Below are 19,614 nucleotides of genomic sequence, written 5' to 3' on the forward strand. Positions count from 1 at the left end.
GAAGAATTTTCGGATTTATACATCAAGAAACGATTTATAAATTATTTTCTTTATTCACACCATTAAATAGGCAAATTCAATCAATTACCATTCCAACTGGCTTTGGGGACGGCTTTCGTTAGCTTCCTTAATGCAGCAAAAAGGGCCGGAATCGCTTTCACACACGATCATGGTTTTCCTTAGAGCAGGAAAGCCTGCTCGAATTGTTGCCGTAATCTTCTTAGTTAAGCAGAGGACCAGTGCATCTGGTGACTAGCTGACCGGACGCAGCAATCGGTCTGCATATCATCCGCTTGATGCTGTTATCTTTAAAGGACTATACCGTCCCTCGTGATCCCTGGCTACTTGCGGTGTTGCCCGTCATCATATGCACCGACACAATCGCGCTGGAATTTCTGCGTTCGCTGTTCTGATATTGGGCATTGGGCTTCGTTGGCATTGGCATGAAACCTAGAATTTGACTGGAACCATCTGTAGGGATGCGGCAGCTGGAATATTACCGAGAAGAGGGATGAAAAAAGATATTGAAACTGTTAAAACCAAAATATAATGTCTGGGAGAACAGTTGGGTAAAGTAAGGTGAGCAACTTACCATGAAGGCATGCTGGCCGAAATACAATCGCAAGAAAAATGCTCCGTCCATCCGGCAATATGTTCGCGCTCGCGGGTCAACATTTTTTCGGGAATCAACTTTTTTTTTCTTTTTTTCATCCCCAACAATATACACGATTAATGGATTTAGCTCGTTTTTCGTTTCAAAACAAATCAAATTTGGATTTTCAGTGATAAAAAATGAGTGTGTACAAATAATAAAATTTTGTAATTATTTTCAATCGTTTTTTTCATGAACAGTATTAAAAAATATGCATTGAAAAAACTAAATATAATGACAAAACGGTTTGTTGAATCGACCCCCCTTCTTTTTTCTGCGTGTGCCAAAAACGAACGGGGTCTGTACTACTTTTTCATATTTTGACAGTTCGTTGTAAAATATTGATATTGATGTTTCTAGGTTATTTATTGTTATTCTTGGGTTAATATAAACTACTGCTAAGGCAAGTTTCATCTTAGTTATAAACAGCCCTAGTGTTTCAAAATCGTCTGACCTCGTCAGTTGAATATTTTCGAAACATAATTCATCTTTCAGGTATATCCCTACACCTCCAAATCCATCATCTCTGGGGGCTAGTAGACGATGATAGCCTTGTATGTTCCACCTTACTGTAGAAATTTGATCCGGTTTAACCCAAATCTCGGAAAGTAGTACCGCGTCGTAATTGTGGGTAATCAATTCGTGAGTTAGCTCATTTTTATTCCTCAAAAGGCTTTGTATGTTTGCTTGTAACACCTTGAACATTCTAGCTTTTTAGCTGTCTCCTGACAGACCACCTAATCTATTGAGTTCACCCATAATGCATGCTGTTATTTCTCCTCCTGTTTCACCATGAGTTTTTGTTATAGTTTCTAGTTTCATATTTACTGTTGCTAATAGTTTTTTCCACTCTTCTTGTGATTGTTTTCTAACCGACTCTTCTATTTCCTTTCTCAACCTTTCTAATTCTCCAGTTTTGTGCTTGTTAAACAGTCCCATACCACTAGGCTCTTCTTCCATTTTCCTCTTTTTGGCAAAATCTTTGTGGTTCATTCCTAAAAGACTTGCTACACCTGGTACCATTTCTGCTTCTTCATTTGTTTTGTTTTCTTTTCTAGATCTATTCCTTTTTTCGTTGTGACTCCATACATTGTTTTTTTGTTGTAAATGTTGAGGGAAACCTGTACCCCTTGCTGCTACTCTAGAGTATGATTCAGCTGGTGTCGGAAATTCTTCAGAAACCCTCAGGATATCAAAAATATTTTCTGTAGGAACTTCAAAATATTGTTTGGCTTCCTGGTAAGTCATACATTTTTTTGCCATTATTGTCTGTATACTCGTTTCTTTTTTCCACCTAGGACATGCTTTATCAGTCGTTTTATGATTACTATTACCACAATACAAACATTTTAAAACATTACATGAATTGTCAGCTGGATGCTCTGTCGCACAGTTGGAACATTTTTCTTTAGACTCTTTACAGTTTTTGGACAAATGATTGTAACGTAGACATTTAAAACATATGACTGGTTTTCTAACGTATGGCTGGACTCTATGGATTACGGAATAAATACTTATGTCAGTTGGTAAAATATTGCTACGAAAAACTACACCCATTTTGTATGTAGGTTCCTTTTTTTTGTCTTTGAAGCGATTCATTCTGAACACCGAATCAACTTCTGCCTTTGCCTTAATAAAATTTTTGACCTCGTCATCTTTTAACTCTAGCGGTATTCCAGAAATAACTCCTGTTACTGTTACAAACTGTTTAGGTACATACGCTTTGTAGCCTTTCAGATGTAAATTTTTGCAGTTCGCTAGCCTATTCGCATCTTTAATGTTCCCAACATATACCGTCACCTTGTTTTTACCTGTTTTCCTGATGTCATCAATTGATTTGTCAAACCCGTTTTGATGTAATAGGATTCCGATTTGTAGCCTATTTACTACCTTCCGTCTCTCCGTGTCTGTATTTTCCACAACTACTCGGTAAGGTCGACAATCTCCCGGTTGATAGTTATAGTTGATGTAGGTTCGTTCGGTTCTTGTTCCTTCATTATTGTTTCCTCCTTTGCCAAGTTGTGTTGCCGCAGTCTCGTCATCCATTCTTTCTATCGACTCGGAACTCCTCGGCGGTTGTGTTATTGATGCTACTCCATCAGGAGCAGCATCCTGCTCACTCATTTTTGGACGAACACCAAATTCCACGGCACTTGTGAGACGATCACAGTAAATATCACAGGTAATATATCACAGATCGTTATTATCACAGATTTTCTATTTTTTATACAGCCGACAAATTAAAATATTTAAAAAACGATTTCCGCATTAAAAAAAACAAAACATCCACCACGATGCACTCTCCTCGTCCGGTCAATAATAACAATGATAATGTGTTCTTGTAGTTTGTTGTTATCCGCTGCACGCTCCTTTATTTAAACTCAAAATTAAGTACGACCGAGGTTCAAAACATACACTGAACAAAATCGGGCTATAAGGTTTATAGGGTCAATTCAATGAATTTTAACATTTAGTGTGTGATAGAAGCTAACAATAAATCCAATACAAAATATAGAAAAATCCAATGAATTTCAGTAACTTGTTATACCTAGAAAAATTTATAGAAAATTCCTATACATTTAATCATTTTGAAGTTAATATACATATCAGCGTGCCTGAATCGTTGGTTAAGAAGAAACAGGTTTCATTATTGTTCGGGAAACATAAACCGAGAAGAACGATTTTATGTGTACTTCGGTATCAGTAATGTTCCGCCAAAGGATTTAACCAGCTGAACCTCATCGCCGCGACATTAGCCAAAAATTTATGGAGGTAAGTGGAACGACGAAAATATGTAATGGCTGAACGGCTTGGTTTGTTAATATTTTGGAATTTATCCCAACAGGTAAATAATTGTTGGGCTTGGAATGCCGGACAGCAGCACAGAAAAACAGCTTCGGATTTCAGCGAGTACGAGCACAGTACTGTCTTTAACATACATAGGTAATTCATATTTTTGAAAGATTTCTTTTGAAATTCTATATGCGGATTTTTTTTCAGAAAACATAACCTCGCTGGAAGAACGTAAAATTTTATGTACCGTGTTTAAAAATCAATGCGTTTAATGATCCGAATATGTCGAGTGGAGCGGATATAACGGAGTCATAAATTCCATCTAGAACAGGAAAGTTTTCGACAAGTTTGTTTGTCATCAGCACCCCGGAATGAATAAGGATTTCGCGTCGGATGAACATGCATCACGTAAAGGAACAACATCCCATTATGGATTTGTACAACAAAAAGTGTTAAAGTGCAGTGCAGATTTAATTATCCATTTTTGGAATTATTTTTTTTAAGTTAGATTTGCTGCAATAAATGTTAAACATCGAGAAAAATTTGTGAATTTATTAATGATGAGAAATATTAGAATAAAATTATTTGAAATACCAGGTATACTTTATTACAATGATAGAACGATTCATTACACAAGGTTAAACAATAAAATTTATTAATTTTGCTCTCTATAATATTCATTGGATTTTCCTTTAAATAAAATCATACGTCTACTGATAAAAAGTATTGGATTTTCCTTTAGTGCGAAATCACTAGAATTCTCGATAAACCTTATAGCCCGATTTTGTTCAGTGTAGTTCGATTCTATGAACTTAAAGTTAAGTACCCTTTTTTCTCCTTGCGATGGTTCAAAACGGAGTTCGAACTGCGAACTCAAAATTGATCCCTTTTTTTTCTTCGGCGAGGGAGCAAAGCTGAGTTCAACCATATAAACTAAAAATTGAACTCGCTTCGTTGGACTGAAAACACTTAGCGAGTTCAGTTCGAACCGGAACAGCAACCAACGAACACGTCGCAAAATTTGGTCGTTCCGGAACAATTACCGGAAGACTATGAAGGAACTTAATAATGGAATGCATGTTCACCGTGTCAGGGTAAAATTCTGTCCGTCATTTTCATCATACGGTGAGCGGCTTGGAATGTCCGGAAACTTCCGGATGTTGTTTACTTCCCGTAGGAAGTAATATCCGGAAGTTTTCTTTGACCGGGCGTGTCAAAACTTTCCACCGCTCTGTAATTGCAATGCAATGTACCGAAACAGCAACATCCGGGTACAACCAATTTCAATCATCCTTTAATTCTCTGAAAATAAGCTACCCTCGAAAAAAAAGGATAAATTCGAGTTCGGCTTCCGAACTTAGTATTGAGTATGCCTATCAGAACTTAGTTTTGCTGTTGCCCAGACAAACTTAAAGTTGAGGGATGCCACTGAAGTGCTGTTTTGAACCAAAACTACTTAATTTTGAGTTTAAAAAAAAGAGCGTGTGCTTCGCGTCGATCGGCTGACAGACAAGCTGCCAGCAGTGAGCCCAGCGGGTTTCTTCATACACTCATCCGAAAAAGGAACGTTAAATTTACCTGGATTTTCACGTGAATTTTTGCCTGGTTTACGTGAAGCACTTAGCAGTTAATAAAAAATCACTTGATCTTTACGTGAAATTCACATAGTTGAGTGCTGTCAAAACAAATACACATTCGATGTACGTGAGAATTCAGTGATCAGCCAAGTACAGAGGGATTTGGTGCATTTTATGTGATGATCACGTAAACCTGAACGGCTCATTCACGTAAAATCTGTGTGAAGGAATACCAGTTCTCAATATGGCGCGGATCCGACAGTTTGTGCATAAAGACGAAAAAAACTTGAGTGTTGGAGAAGCTGATATTCACTTCGTAAGTAATAAATAGAATTTTGTTGTTTGGTTGCTATTAACATCTTTCTTTTTTTTCAACAAGATTCGAATTTGAGGCAGCTGAGACGGTCAAGCAATTATCGCTAAAGAAAAAAATATCTCCGAATTAGTGATCAACGAATAAAGTGTATTGTTAAAAGTGTCAATTTAAAAGTGAAAATTAGAATTGCATATGTTATGCAAGTGCAAGTGTTACATTATTTTGTCGAATAAAAAGTTACTTTTGAAATTCAAACATTTTCATTTAAAACATCCGAAAAACCTCCCCACGTTAATATGACAATAAAATCTACGTGAATTGCACGTAGCAGAACGAATCCCTACCCACATTCGATCTATGTTGATCCCACATACAACTCATATGAAAATTACGTGAATTCTGCTTGCTGCGCGAGCTCTGTTTGCTACCTGAAATTCACGTAGGTATCACGTGATTTTCATGGTGGCAAAAATCCATGTACATTTTCACGTAGCGTTCATGTGAAGAGTTTTTTCGGTGTAGGGTGTTTCACGCCCTAACACTCAATATACACTCTTGTAAAAATAATTTAGCGTTTCAAAATCTCAGAATATTTTTTTAAACTAAAATGAGCTTGTTTTATACTCATGGAAGTTTTTGATGTCTCGGCGATGAATGGCTGCTTGATCTTGATGGTACCACATCTATTGATTTTTTTTAAAACTTTCAGTGAAAAGATTTCAAAATGAAATTTCGGATTAAAAATAATAAGTCGAATTTTGTTTTTGCTAATTTGTAAATGAATTATTGGTGAAAAATAAAACTTCATTAGGGTGTGTTAAGTTGCTGCTTTTTTCGAAAAAAAAATCCATCGATCATTTTGATCAAGGAGTTTTGAAGTCTTATGGCGTTTAGATATTCGAGAAAATTTTCAATTTGACTAACCCTACTGTTCATTACACTTTCATCAGGAGCGTGACTGCAGGGATTCACAATGGGAACATAATCTTTTTAGAATTACAAATTAGCAAAAAACAAAACCTGAAAGTTTGATTTGACATTCAATTACTTAACCGTTATGCTTTATTAAGTAGAAAATTAACGCGTTCAAGATGTGTTTTTTTATAGCTGCTTAAATTCTACAATTTGTATGCTGGGGCATATCATTAGAAAAATAAAACGCAAATTTACAAGCAGTTTCGTATTGAAATTTTTCAATGGTAGAGAAAAATCATAAAACAGAAGCTAACATCATCTCTCAGTACATAGCTGTGTTGTAAAAAGACCTTTTTTTGGGGTTTATCTACGTCTAGCTCAGTACAGTAACTAAAGAAGTCAATCGATAATTTAAGTTAACAGCTACTAAAAATACTTCACCAGCACAGACAAATGGGAGCACAAATTCTTTTAGAAGTGACAATTACCTAACACTGCAGGTAGCACTCGTTCCTCGATGCTAAAATCTAGATATATAATTATGTGTTATATGTTAGAATTTTTCCTAACCGGAAACAGTTGTACTTCTCACATTTAGTAAACTTTCGCTGCATAGATCTACACAAGAATTCGTATTCTAGTTCTGGTGGTCAATGAATAAAAAAAAAAGAAAAATAGAATGAATAAAAAGAAAACTGAACGTAACAAAAAAATCCTAGAGCATTGTGTGACTTTTTGTTTGCAAACTGTGTTGATTATGAGTGGAAAAGGGTTGGTGCTTTTAACGTAACTTATTGCTATAGATGTTCGTAGTCATTGGATACTTATTTTTTGGCTGAAGCACCATGAGATCCATGCGACTTCGATTGCTGATAGTTTCCGTAATTATGCTGCTGTGCGTATTGAGACCAATACTGTTCCATATTAGCTTGCTGCGCGCTGTGGTCATTTCCACCGTTTCCCTGCTGCAATAAATTTTTTAGGTTTGACTACAAACATAAAAATAGGGCGAAATAATGAGATACTAAATTAACTTAATATATGTATATTTACCTGCCACCAAGAGTACCATTGCTGAGTATCATCAATTTGGGTATCGTAGCTCCAGTTGTTTGAATTCTGTTGATTCCATCCACTGTTATATCCTAAAATGTGTATAAAGTTGCAAATATTCAGTATTAGATTTCAGTTGCCATTAACACTTAACGGAAACTTTAATATAGACACACTTACCTCGGTTTCCATCGAACCGCCGATTCTGATTTCCTTGATAACCTCGATTGTTGAAACGATTGTTGTATCTGGGTTAAAAAAATCAGATATTTGTATCCAAATATTCAATTGCTGATTTGAAAAATTACTAAAAAAACACGTTAGGTACATACCCTCGAGTCCAATCGTTGTTATTGTTGCCGTAGCGAGAATTTCCGCCAAAACCACCCTGCGCATCGCGTCTCCCGTAACCGTTACCCGGTCGGAAATTTCTGTTTTGAGAATACTGCTGCGAATTGTAGCGCTGCTGCTGGTTGAATCCTCCCTGCTGTTGTTGATGGTAGTTGTTGCCGCCGTAACGGTTATTTCGATAACCTCCCTGATTTTGGTTCCATCGCTGATTGTATCCTCCACCCATGCGTTGTTGTTGTTGATTCTGATGCATTTTGCGACCGATTTCTTTTAGTTTTTTCAGAGTTTCCTGCGTTTGAGTTTCATTTTGGGCAGCGTATTGTATTTCGGTAAACCAACCAGCTTCGGAAGTAGGAATGTGGAAAAATGCTACAAGACACAAAATTATTTCATTTTTGATTTTCTTCACAATCGTCAAAATAATAACAAACCTTTCATGGTGTTGAAATGGCTCTCTTGTACCTCGTCACCAAATTTGTCTTTCTTAAGTTTCAAACGCCTTTTATATTCTTCCTCTTCAGGAACAACAACAACAGCTTTACGTGCCGAAAATCCGCCGAATCCTCTTAGTTTGCGACGTTGTTCAGCCAAGAATACGTTCGTCTGAATAATGAAAATATAAAAATTCAAAAACCGGGAAAAATCCTATCGCTTAGAAAGCTTACTTGATCGAGTATGAAATTCCGTCGTCTTTTGGTGGCAATTTCGTCCAGTTTATCTAAAATTTTTCCCAACTGGTTTACCAATCGTGACCACTTGCTGGAATTTGAGGGCAATCGCGGTTCACCAAGCACCTATTGTATTAAAAAAACTCAATCAAAATACAAATCATAACCGAAAATCCAATATCTTACTTTCATGCGGTCCAATAGTGTATCTACGCTCAAAACGGTATATCGACGGTCAGAATTTTGTTTGAGATAGTTTTCCACCCAAGTGGTTTTGCCGCTTGCTGGCAGACCGATCATGAAAATGACCTAGAAAATGAAACATGGAGTAAGTTTTATGGTACAACATTTATGACAAAACTTTGTTGGTGTTTTTTTTTTCAAGTGTGATTTAATGATAAAATCGATTCCATAAACACAAAAAAAGTAGGTACCTCACAATCGCTGCGATTTTCTGGACGACTAACACCCGATACTATATTCGATTTAGGAGATTCTCCGATATAACTGTATTCGGCATTAATGAACATTGGTTCTTGCGCTTCGGGTTCATCTTCTTTTGCCTCTGATTGTTCTTTTTCTGGCTCTTCCGGCTTAGGTTCCTTCGAATTTAAATCATCTATTTTGCTTTCTTGTTCCTCCTGAGGTTTCTGAAAATAGACGAAAATTAAAGTTCAATCTGTATATAATTTCTTGTGTTACAATCTATTTACTGTTGCATCGTTTGTTTGTTCACATGTTTCATCTTTTGCATCGGCAGTTTCAGACTTTTCTTCTTTCTTCACTTCATCTGTTTTTTTCTCGTTTCCTTGCGTTTTTTTCGGTTTAGCTCTATCATTCAGTAAACTTCGTTCTAACTGACCAAAGTTCACCTTGTAAGCAATGTTGCGGCTGCATATATGCGGGAATAACGCTTTACCTTCCAGTTCTGAACGATCGAACTCAAAGGCAGTACCCTGGTTAGTACTGTTTAGAGTGAATTCTATCTTGCATGGATTGGATTCCAAATCCAGATATACACCAACGACATCGTTTAATTTATATGCCGAACCGTATTCCGAAAATTTGCTATCAGCAGCTTTGAATCCTGTACTGATATATGCGAAAGAATGCTTATCTTCGCCCAGCTGCAGATTTGCATCGCCAATAGACCAACCGACACGGAAATCTGAGGTGATCGGTTCATCTGTCACTTTGCGTGTTTCGTTATATGCCGTGAGAAGAACCTCGTACGCTACTTTACCACCAGTTACGCCTAAGTTTGCCCTAGCACATGCTAGTACTAATGACAACGGTCCCTCGGAGATAGGTTTAGCCGTATCCAATGACTTTGGATCGATTTCGAGATTTAAATCCGAATCAACTGTAAAAAGGCCAGAAAAATATATGTAGCATGCATATTGGACCTCCAAATTTGTATGAGAAATTTCAAGCTTGTGAAATGTTACGCGCTGCAGGCTTAGATTGATTTTAGGCCTAGTACAAGGTCTCATGCCAAATTTGGGCCAGATCGGATCACGGGAAGGGGTCGCTCAACGAACTTAAAGTTTTTATGGGATAATGAGACATTTTGTTCGGGAGGAACATGTAAATCCAATTTTTCATGAATAACTTTGGCCATCTTCGGTTGATTTATTTTGAAAACGGGTTTGCTTAAAGCATTTTACTATGACAAATATTTTATCCGAAGACTGCATTTCAATTTGACTTACGATAAAAAAGTTATTAAACTTCAAAAATGGGGTAACTTTTTTCAGGGTGATATTCATCACTGTTAATGCTGCGTCAAAATGTTCGAAGCAATGTCTCTCATTAATCGTGATGAACGTCACCCTTAAAAAAGATATATATTTTTTGAAGCTTAAGAACTTTTGTGTCTTAACTGGAATCGAAAAGTCTAAGCATGAAATATTTGCCATAGTTTAGACTTTAAGAAAACCCGTTTTCAAAAGAAATCGGCCGAAGGGAACCAAAGTAACAGTAAGGCCGTTGACATAGTGAGTGCGATGCGATGCGAACCGGCGAATGCGATTCAATGCGGCGAACCACTTTTGATGGAAATGTATGTGAATCGCTTAAACCTGATACTCAACGCTGCGATTTTGTTCCGCCGCTTGAGTTCGCATTGGCCGCGTTCGCCAATTCGCATCGTATCGCTCTTACTATGTCATCGGCCTAACTCCCGAACAAAATGTCTCATAATCCCATAAAAACTTTAAGTTCATTGAGCGACCCCTTCCCATGATCCGATCAGGCCCAAATTTGGCATGAGACTTTGTACTAGGCCTAGGATCAATTTAAGCCTCCGGCGCATAACTTTTTCAAATGTCGAGTCATTTGGGGCACTCTAATGCATATTTAAAAAAGACAATCCCCTCCACTCGATTACTTACACCAACTAAGTGAGAACTTGTTGTTGTCCAGCTCCGGTTCTACCTCTTCAGAAATAAAGTCTATGGGTTTATCAGCAATATTGGGGCGAGGAGCCTTATTTGGTGACTCTTTCGCAGGTGAAGACGATTTACGTTTAACCGCTTTGCCTTCGCTTTCCTCTACTGTTTCCTTGTTGTCTGAAGTTGAAGTTTCCTGAACAAAAAAGTGAAAGAAAATTGTAGTGGCAATAAACAATGAAAACTCAATCATTACATTGTCGTTATTATTTTCACTGGATGCTGGTTCCGTTTTCTGCGATAAATCTTCAGAATTGTTTGTTTTGTCCTCAGTTGAAACTTCCTTCTTGGGTGATTCTTTGACAGTAGTTGCCTGGTTTGTCGGAGTGGTAGTCTGAGCTGTTTTCACCGGAGTCGTTACAGTTTTGGTCGGTGAACTAACTTCTGTTGATTTTACCGGTGTAGAAGCGGGTTTAGTCGGAGTAGTAATCGCCTGACCTACTGGTTTATTCGGAGTTGAAACTGCTGGTTTTATCGGACTAGCAGAAACCGATTTGGCTGGAGAAGTAACAGCAGGACTAGAAGCAGCTTGTTTGACAGGTGTAGTTTGCTGTTTTAAGGGTGTAGTCTGCTGTTTGGACGGGCTAGTTACAAGTGCCGCTGGTGCATCCTCCGGTACGTTATCCTTTTTCGGCGTCACAACATCGGTTGGTTTATCCACTGCTTCGGCTGTCTTGGCCGGTGATTGTGTAGTTGAACTCGTACGACGTTTCTTACTTGCGCTAGATGGGTCTTCAGAATCCTGCTCGGGTTCTTCATCGAGACTTTCTAAAGGATGTACCTCCTCAGGCTTGGCGGGTGACGGAGATCTAGTCATAGAACGGCGTCGACTTCTGCGTACCGGTGTCGATTGATTAGGCGTTCCAACGATATCGAGTTTCTTCACAGCTGGAAAATGGAATAGACCAATTATAGAAAGCGATACTCGATACATAAGTTAAAAATCTTTTTTCATTGAAAAGTTGATACATGGATGTCAATATGTGTCCCATAATCTTGACAATTATAGATTGTCCTTAACTGGAATGAAGGTACCTATGCATCTTTAATTGTAGTGTTCAAAAGTACAGATAAGCTTTTAAAAATCCTTATTTTATAAAAGGTTGAAGTTTTTTGTTTCGTTGTTTTCGTGTTAGCATGTTGAGGGTTGCTAGTGATTTTTCCAAAGTTTTCCCGATTTACAATGATGATTTGCCCGGTATTTATTATACTAGAATTCTAATGTAATCTTCTAATTCTTAAGTTCTAATGTATCAGTTGACAGGTTATCATAAATATTTTGAACGAATACACCTAATCATTGCTTTGCTCTAAAATTTCAACAACTTAACCAAGACAAATCCGGCTAACTTGATCTTGAAATTATAATGGAATTATTTGAGCCTCTGTAAAAAATCAATTTTATAGAATTTGTGTAGAATTATAGAAAAAAAATCTATAGTTTGTACAGAAATATGTAGGCTTATATAAAATACATCAAAACACAAAAAGAAGCAGCTTGTCAACTTGTCAGGGATTTTTTTTTGTGGCGTTTAAATAGCTCGTGGAGCTGACGCTGGAAATGAAAATTAGAGATAGTTAGGAGAAGGAAATTTTAAAGTTTAGAGTAGGCAGCGTAGAATAGTAAGCGATCATGAGACGTTGGTTAGACCATCATGCACTTCATTGTATCCATTCCGGCTGGATATGGACAGAATGCAGTTCAAGATGATAAACCAACCTCTCCTGATACCAGTTGGAGGAAGGACAAGGGTGAGTTCGAGACTGGCCTCTACTTACTCCCCAAGCATCTTACCTGTCGGCAACTTATGGGATTCGAACTCAAAAGTTTTTCTTGCCGATACCGGGAATCGAACCCAGTACGCCTGGGTTACCAGACTCGCGCCAGTCTATCCACTAGACCACATCAGCGCTACAATTTACTTTTTACAATGCCAAAAGTTGGCAAAATGTCCTAAATTAATAATAATAATAATAACTATATTTGCTGACAGTGAGGTATATTTGTTTTACTATATTTGCTAATACCGTGAAAATAGAAATGTATGGTCTCGTGATTGGGAATTTTGGAAGACTTTAACAATTACATATAGTTTCTAAAGTTTGTCGTATAAACCTATGTAAACAAAATTAAGTTGTTGGTTGCAAACGATTGATGAATATGTGTTCTGTGTTTAAGTTTAAGTTTATTATTCGAAATTACGGTAGCCTCAAAGTTACATGTAACTGTTGTACAAGGTCTAGGATAATAAACGTTAAGTGAGATTACAAAATAGCATTCGATTTCTTGAAATTTCATTCTTGAAGTCGAATCACTGACGAAGGATCTTCTTGAAAGCGGCCATAGATTCCGCCGATCTGGATTGAAGTGGAAGACTGTTCCAATGTGAAGTGCCGTAGACCAGGATACTTTTCCTTGAAGTGGTGGTATGCCGGGGCACAATAAACGATCTGGATCTTTCACTCTGCGTGCGTTGTACTGTTTCTGCTAGGTATTCTGGACAGTTGCTGTGGTACAAGTTGCGCATGAAGCAACTTATACGCTGAAGGTAGTTATCCGGGAGGTCATGACCTAGAATGCTGCTTCTCAGAGTTGTAGTACTGTCTCTGCGTCGTAGACTGTATACAAATCGCACCGCTGATTTGAAACTTCGAAGAAGTTGGTTTTTCTGTGCAGCAGACAAACCAGGGTAGTACACTACGTCGCAATAGGTTAGAATCGGGATGATGACAGCTTGTACCAGCTTTATTCTAGTGGCAGTGGGAAGAACTGCTTTAAAGCCAGTAAACGTTCGGAGAGTAAAATAAACTTTGGAAACTACCTCGTTCACTTGTTTATTCCAGTTCAGTTGTTCGTCCATGGTCAACCCAAGATTTTTTATGTGCCTTTGGGTTGGAATTATTTCTCCGCAGAAAACAATGTTGTTGTTTGTTGTTATCGAACCTGTTGGGTGTGTTGGGTGAAAATTTTGTTTCAAGACGTATAGATGACTTTCTTATTGTTTTAAGATAAAGTTCTTCGTTGCTGTTGCTAGGTAAGTTCAACAAACGTTTCTTTAATGGCTGGACAATCATCGACTTCGTATTTTTTTCATTACATTAGCAGTGGATAAGTTACCCGCTTCACAATTCGGATATTCTGTAGAGCGCATATCATCCGCGGGGATCCAGATAACACTCCAGTTGTTCAAAAACAATTCCTCTTTCTTATATACTGTAATTTTGAGGTGCATTAAAAGGGGCCGTCCATAAATGATGTCACGCAATTTTTGGAAAAAAAATAGACCCCCTCTCCCCCCTTTGTCACAACTTCCGTCACCCCTCTTTTTGTATTACGTCACATTTTCATAAACCCCCACTCCCCTCGGGATAAAATTTTAAACTCTTTAGAAATTTGATTAAAAATGTATCTTTATTTTAAATTCATCAGTTTAATTCAAAGAATTGAAAAAAAGGTTACCAACTTTCAACAAGCCTTCAATCATTGCTTAAAACACATTTCAATCATTAGTCCAAATATAATGTTGATGATTTCCCATATCAATGACCGGAAAAGTCGAGGCAGTAGCTGCAGCATCAGCGACGATGTCTGAGAAAGCATTCAAATCTCTCTTCTCAATCAATTCGTAATCCAAATCTTCTCCACAGGTTAGAATAGCCAAGCATTCCTCTTTACGTTTTAAGTGGGGCGGATTTTCCCACACTTTTGGGAGTGTTGCAGTGCAAGTGTTCTTGTAAACTTTCTTATGCTCATAAAGTGTACGTAGTATAATTTTTGTAGGGATGAATCATCCTACAGGATGAAAATCCCAGGAAAAAAAAAGTAGTATAATTTTATTTAATTTAGGATAAAATTATTTGCTATTGTTTTGCCTTTTTTGTTAAAAATATGTGATGTCACGTTCAAGCTGATCCCCCCTCCCCCCATGTCACAAAAATTGAAATCCTCCCCCCCCCCCCCCCTAACGCGTGACATCATTTATGGACGGCCCCAAAATTGTCATGTAAACATTTCTTCAAATCACATGCCAGTAATTGTGCAGATCTCCATAAGAATATTAATCATGGTACTTAAGCACTTGAGCAGGAATGAGGGAAGTTTCAGATAAATGAAATTAGGTTTTGAGAGAAATTTTATCAACCAGCAAAATGACGTTTCAACCAAATATTTCTTGTCAATTTTAAGAATATATATATATATATATATATATATATATATATATATATATATATATATATATATATATATATATATATATATATATATATATATATATATATATATATATATATATATATATATATATATATATATATGGGTCATTCCATGTCAAGTGTGCACAACGAAAAAAAAAATCTTATCGAAAATTCGCCAAACTTGGCCGAAAGACTTTCTGAGGCCTACAAAATAAATCCTCAAATTTTGAGAATGATCCGCTCACCCCTCGTTCCAGGACCCTCCCTTCTTTTTTCACGATTTTGAAAAATTCATCATTTTTAAAATACTATATCTCCGGACTGAAAAATCACACCAAAATGACAAAATATGCGTTGTGTAGATTTTATTAAAATTTATCAATTGATGTCATTCATTTTTTAAAATAGTGACGTTTTAAACGTCAAAACATAGCTCTAAAAATAAAACGTTATTTTTCGCAAGGAAAGTATATTTTTTTCTTGAATTTTATGATTTCATTGTGTTTTTGAGAAAATTTTACGTAAGAACCAACCAAAATCTCAATATAATATTTCTTGTTTTCGAGATATGAAAGATTTAAGTTTTACTGTCCATCAAATATTTTCTTACAGTATCCCCTTAAACTTTTGGTAATTCCATTCACGATGCTGCTACTTGCTAGTAGTAATGAATACAACTTCTTAAATCGAAGATAATTGTGGTTGAAATATCCAGTTCTGTTACTGCATTAGAACGGAGTTGTCTTAGTGATTTTTTTGTTAAGCCTCTAAATAGTCGGGAACAGTTTTCCAAAAGCAACGTTGGCAAAAGTTTGGCAAAAGTTTGGCAAAAGCAACGTGTTCAATTGGAAAAGAACTTCATAAGCGATGCTCAGTGGAAACATTTTTCATGAACACACGATTTTTTAAGTCAAGGGAGTGGAATTTGTTCAAATTGCGATCAGAAGTGCATAATCTAAAGTCTGTCTGCTAAAGTCTGTGTGCTTTCAAATCAGAATAACATTGACTGGCAGGTTTGAAGCATCTGTGGCAATCAAAGGAATTTGTTCGTTTCACGCCACAATCCCTTTAGATGCTGGAAAAATTGAAATGAAAACTTTTTCAAGCTCCACGGAATTTAAAATATTCAATGTATGCAAAAAGAAAAGACAATCTAAAGATGATTTAACTTATTGCAGTGTTGGAATGAAAAAAAAATAGAAAACAAATAGTTATATTTCGAATAAAAACATTTCATGAACCGACAAGAAAATATTGTCAAAATTGTTAAAATGTGTTGTCAAAATGTTATTAATCTTTCTTTAGTTATAAAAAAATCATGAAAACATAAAACCGATTCAAGCATGGAAGATGTGACTAGAAATTTCGACGATTGTTGCACTCTAGTGAAACCACTGAGTGCTGCGAGTAAATAATTGTTAAACAATTCAACTTAAATCTTTCATATCTCGAAAACAAGAAATATTATATTGGGATTTTGGTTGGTACTTACGTAAAATTGCCTCAAAAAAACAATGAAATCATAAAATTCAAGGAAAAAATATACTTCCCTTGCGAAAAATAACATTTTATTTTTAGAGCTATGTTATGACGTTTAAAACGTCACTATTATAAAAAATGAACAACATCAATTGATAAATTTTAATAAAATCTACACAACGCATATTTTGTCATTTTGGTATGATTTTTCAGTCCGGAGATATAGTATTTTAAAAATGATGAATTTTTCAAAATCGTGAAAAAAGAAGGGAGGGTCCTGGAACGAGGGGTGGGCGGATCATTCTCAAAATTTTAGGATATATTTTGTAGGCCTCAGAAAGTCTTTCGGCCAAGTTTGGCGAATTTTCGATAAGATTTTTGTTTTCGATGTGCACACTTGACATGGAATGACCCATATATATATATATATATATATATATATATATATATATATATATATATATATATATATATATATATATATATATATATATATATATATATAAACAAACATATGTTTTAAACATAACATAAATTTTAAATATATTTTCAAAAAAAGGGCTTGTGATATAGCTTAGTTGGCAAGTCAGTTGCCTCCTGAGCTGATGTTCGCTAGTTCGAGCTCAAGAGTACATCGAACATAGTGGTACCGGATAGTTTATTTTTTAAATAACTGTTTGCCAACTGCAACATTGATAGAAAGTCGCGAATGCCATAAAAATGGTAAAACGACTAAAATTGAAACAAGAAAAATATTCAAATTTTTTTTTCATATGTACATTTATCGTTGTTCCTTTATGAAAAGAAGAACCTATATAATTTGAACTATTTTATACTTGCTGTATTATTGCTAATAAATGACATTTAGGTTTTCATATTGATTCATTCATATTTCAGTTTCTTTTGGCTGCGCTTAATAATATTAGTCTGTTAGGTGGATTCGTCAAGTTTGACAGCTTTTATAACACCACAATTCAATTCCGAAAGCATTTCGTTAAAAATGCTATAAGGGGCTGCTGCAAACACCGAATGAAAAAAAAGCTCAAAATGGCGCGCCATTTTCTCCCGACTACGAATTTGTACATCTATTTCGGGTAGATTTTGAGGTATTATAAGGAAAAACTTTGCTTTTAATTCCATTCTACATACCCGTAGCCGCAGTTGGTGTAGATTCTATGGTATTCAACGTTGTAACCCCTTCTTTTTCCAAGGCTTCTTTCAGACGCTCCACTAAAACTGCTTTTACACCCTTGGTATCTAAATTCCGGGAGGCCAATTCCGCCTTGAGATCGTTCACCTTCATTTTATTGAAATCCATTTTCAATAAGCCGGTTCTCTCAGTTGCGAGTGGTTTAGTTAAGTCCGCAAAATTCAAACGAATTAATTATCAAATAACAAAACAACAGAACGCGTCTACGAACCACTTTCGGCTATTCACGACAGAAATGAAGCATCGAAATCAAATAATATCGAGTATGCGTGGATTTAACAAGAAGCCGCACCGAACTGTGCCACAATTTGAAAGCAATGAAGGACGGTACTATAAAACTTTGGAGTAAACGTCAAAAGTTGCCATAAAAAGCTTCAACTCACTCTCTCGCAAATTCAATCAAACTTGAACCAGGCTGCGTTCAAGTTAATAAAATTACGCGAGAAAAAGTATTACTCAAACATCAAATACTCAGTTTAGAGTGAAATTTACCCATTTTGACAAAAACCGCTTAGTACTCATTATAACAACTCAACAACAAGTCATGGTCGGACTCGATAATACGTGCATCTCAATTTTTTTCTTTAATCTCGTCAAAAACGTCAAAAACTGATTTTTTTTACACGCAAATGTATTTAGAAATTATTGTTTGTTAATTCTTTATTTGAAACGGCTCATACCTTTAGGGCTGTCCCAACGGTAGATGCAAAACACGGTTTTCGACCACGCTAAAACATTTCGGCTGGCACCGGTGTCGTATATTGCTGTTTTAGCACAGTTATCGATTTCGAGATTCCCAACAGTTATACGCCTTTGTTCCAAATTCATGCAAATTTGGAACAGGATTTCAAAATATACGACAGACCGATTTAGTTCACGGTGAGAAAATTTTAGCCAACAATGATTTCTTTCACACATGTTTGGGTAACATTGGGTGTGATAATAGTTTGTTTTTGAGATATTATTTGAATGTTTTTTTTCGCTTCAACCAGCCTATACGTAACATAAATCGAGAATAGATGTTAATAAATACCATATCAAGTATTGTAAATGTCATAAATGTATAGATGTCACATTATTCTCGATTTAATATAATTAAATAAAAAGCTTTTCATTTGGGCTCGACGAATTTGTGAATTTAGTCAGCGTTCTAAAATTTGAAAAAAAATAAACGAAAAGAAAATTTTAGTACTTTTTCGATGAGGTAAAATAAATGTTTATTGTTTGTTCTATAATTTTTGTTTTATTTGACATATTGAGAGATTTTTAGTTTCGTATAGATTGCTCGGAGTTTTCGTCAATATCAGCATATTCTTCTGTATCCATACATAAATTTACAAAGTGAAACAAGTTTTTGTCAAACAAATATGTCGTCAAATCAAAGGAAAATTTCCTTTGACTTTGGGATAAATATTTCTCATTTCCTTTATCAATGTCAGCAATAACTTGAAAAAAATATTGCTTTTTCATTTCATTTTAACAAAACCTCATTCCATAGATTCAAAGCAATTTGACTGAATTAATTGAAGTATTATTTCAATTGACCTTTTTTCCTCGTTGTGTAGTTATTTTTGCTTTTAAATTAATGAAATCCTGGTAGAATAGTTGAAATCATTGTTCTGTCAAAAAGAATATTCGTAGAATTAATTTTAAGACAATTAACCGTGAAACTCAAAACTTATGCATTTTTTATTATAAAATGGGTTTTTTCTTCTCAGTTAATGAGTGTCTGCAATGAAAGTGATTCCGTTTTAAATTTTCTCTTACACCGGTGGGGAGTGGGTGTTTTAGTCGATTCTAAAATTTCAAATTTTGCTAAAACTGGTATACTTAAAACCAATATTTACGCCTGAACCGTTGCAGGTGCCCTTAGGGTACGAACACAGTGAGCGCGAAGCGAACTGCGAAGCGAAATATTCATTCACCGGATGAATTTCGCAAGTTCGCTTTTGA

General features: G+C 35.9%; 1 protein-coding gene and 1 long non-coding RNA gene across 3 annotated transcripts; one reads left to right on the forward strand and one right to left on the reverse strand.

Moving 5' to 3' along the window:
- Positions 1-3,150: 3,150 nt before the first annotated feature.
- On the forward strand, positions 3,151-3,787 carry LOC129744459 (uncharacterized). Its single transcript, XR_008736919.1, has 3 exons — positions 3,151-3,424; positions 3,498-3,595; positions 3,653-3,787. It is a non-coding gene; the product is annotated as an uncharacterized LOC129744459 (long non-coding RNA).
- Positions 3,788-6,365: 2,578 nt separating this feature from the next.
- Positions 6,366-17,963, reverse strand: LOC129744453 (heterogeneous nuclear ribonucleoprotein U-like protein 2). 2 transcript variants are annotated; one of them, XM_055736976.1, is made up of 12 exons: positions 17,601-17,963; positions 10,972-11,663; positions 10,719-10,911; positions 9,039-9,688; positions 8,760-8,975; positions 8,512-8,634; positions 8,323-8,451; positions 8,089-8,260; positions 7,639-8,026; positions 7,487-7,554; positions 7,307-7,398; positions 6,366-7,218 (listed from the first exon to the last, which is right to left on the reverse strand). In XM_055736976.1, the coding sequence occupies exons 1-12, from the start codon at positions 17,767-17,769 to the stop codon at positions 7,078-7,080; spliced, it is 3,033 nt and encodes a 1,010-aa protein (XP_055592951.1). In that variant the 5' UTR covers positions 17,770-17,963; the 3' UTR covers positions 6,366-7,077. The 2 variants fall into 2 exon arrangements, with proteins under 2 accessions (XP_055592951.1, XP_055592949.1); XM_055736974.1 differs by having other exon boundaries at positions 6,366-7,242.
- Positions 17,964-19,614: the final 1,651 nt, after the last annotated feature.

Source organism: Uranotaenia lowii, chromosome 2, assembly GCF_029784155.1.
Source record: "Uranotaenia lowii strain MFRU-FL chromosome 2, ASM2978415v1, whole genome shotgun sequence".
NCBI classification, from domain to species: Eukaryota; Metazoa; Arthropoda; class Insecta; order Diptera; family Culicidae; genus Uranotaenia; species Uranotaenia lowii.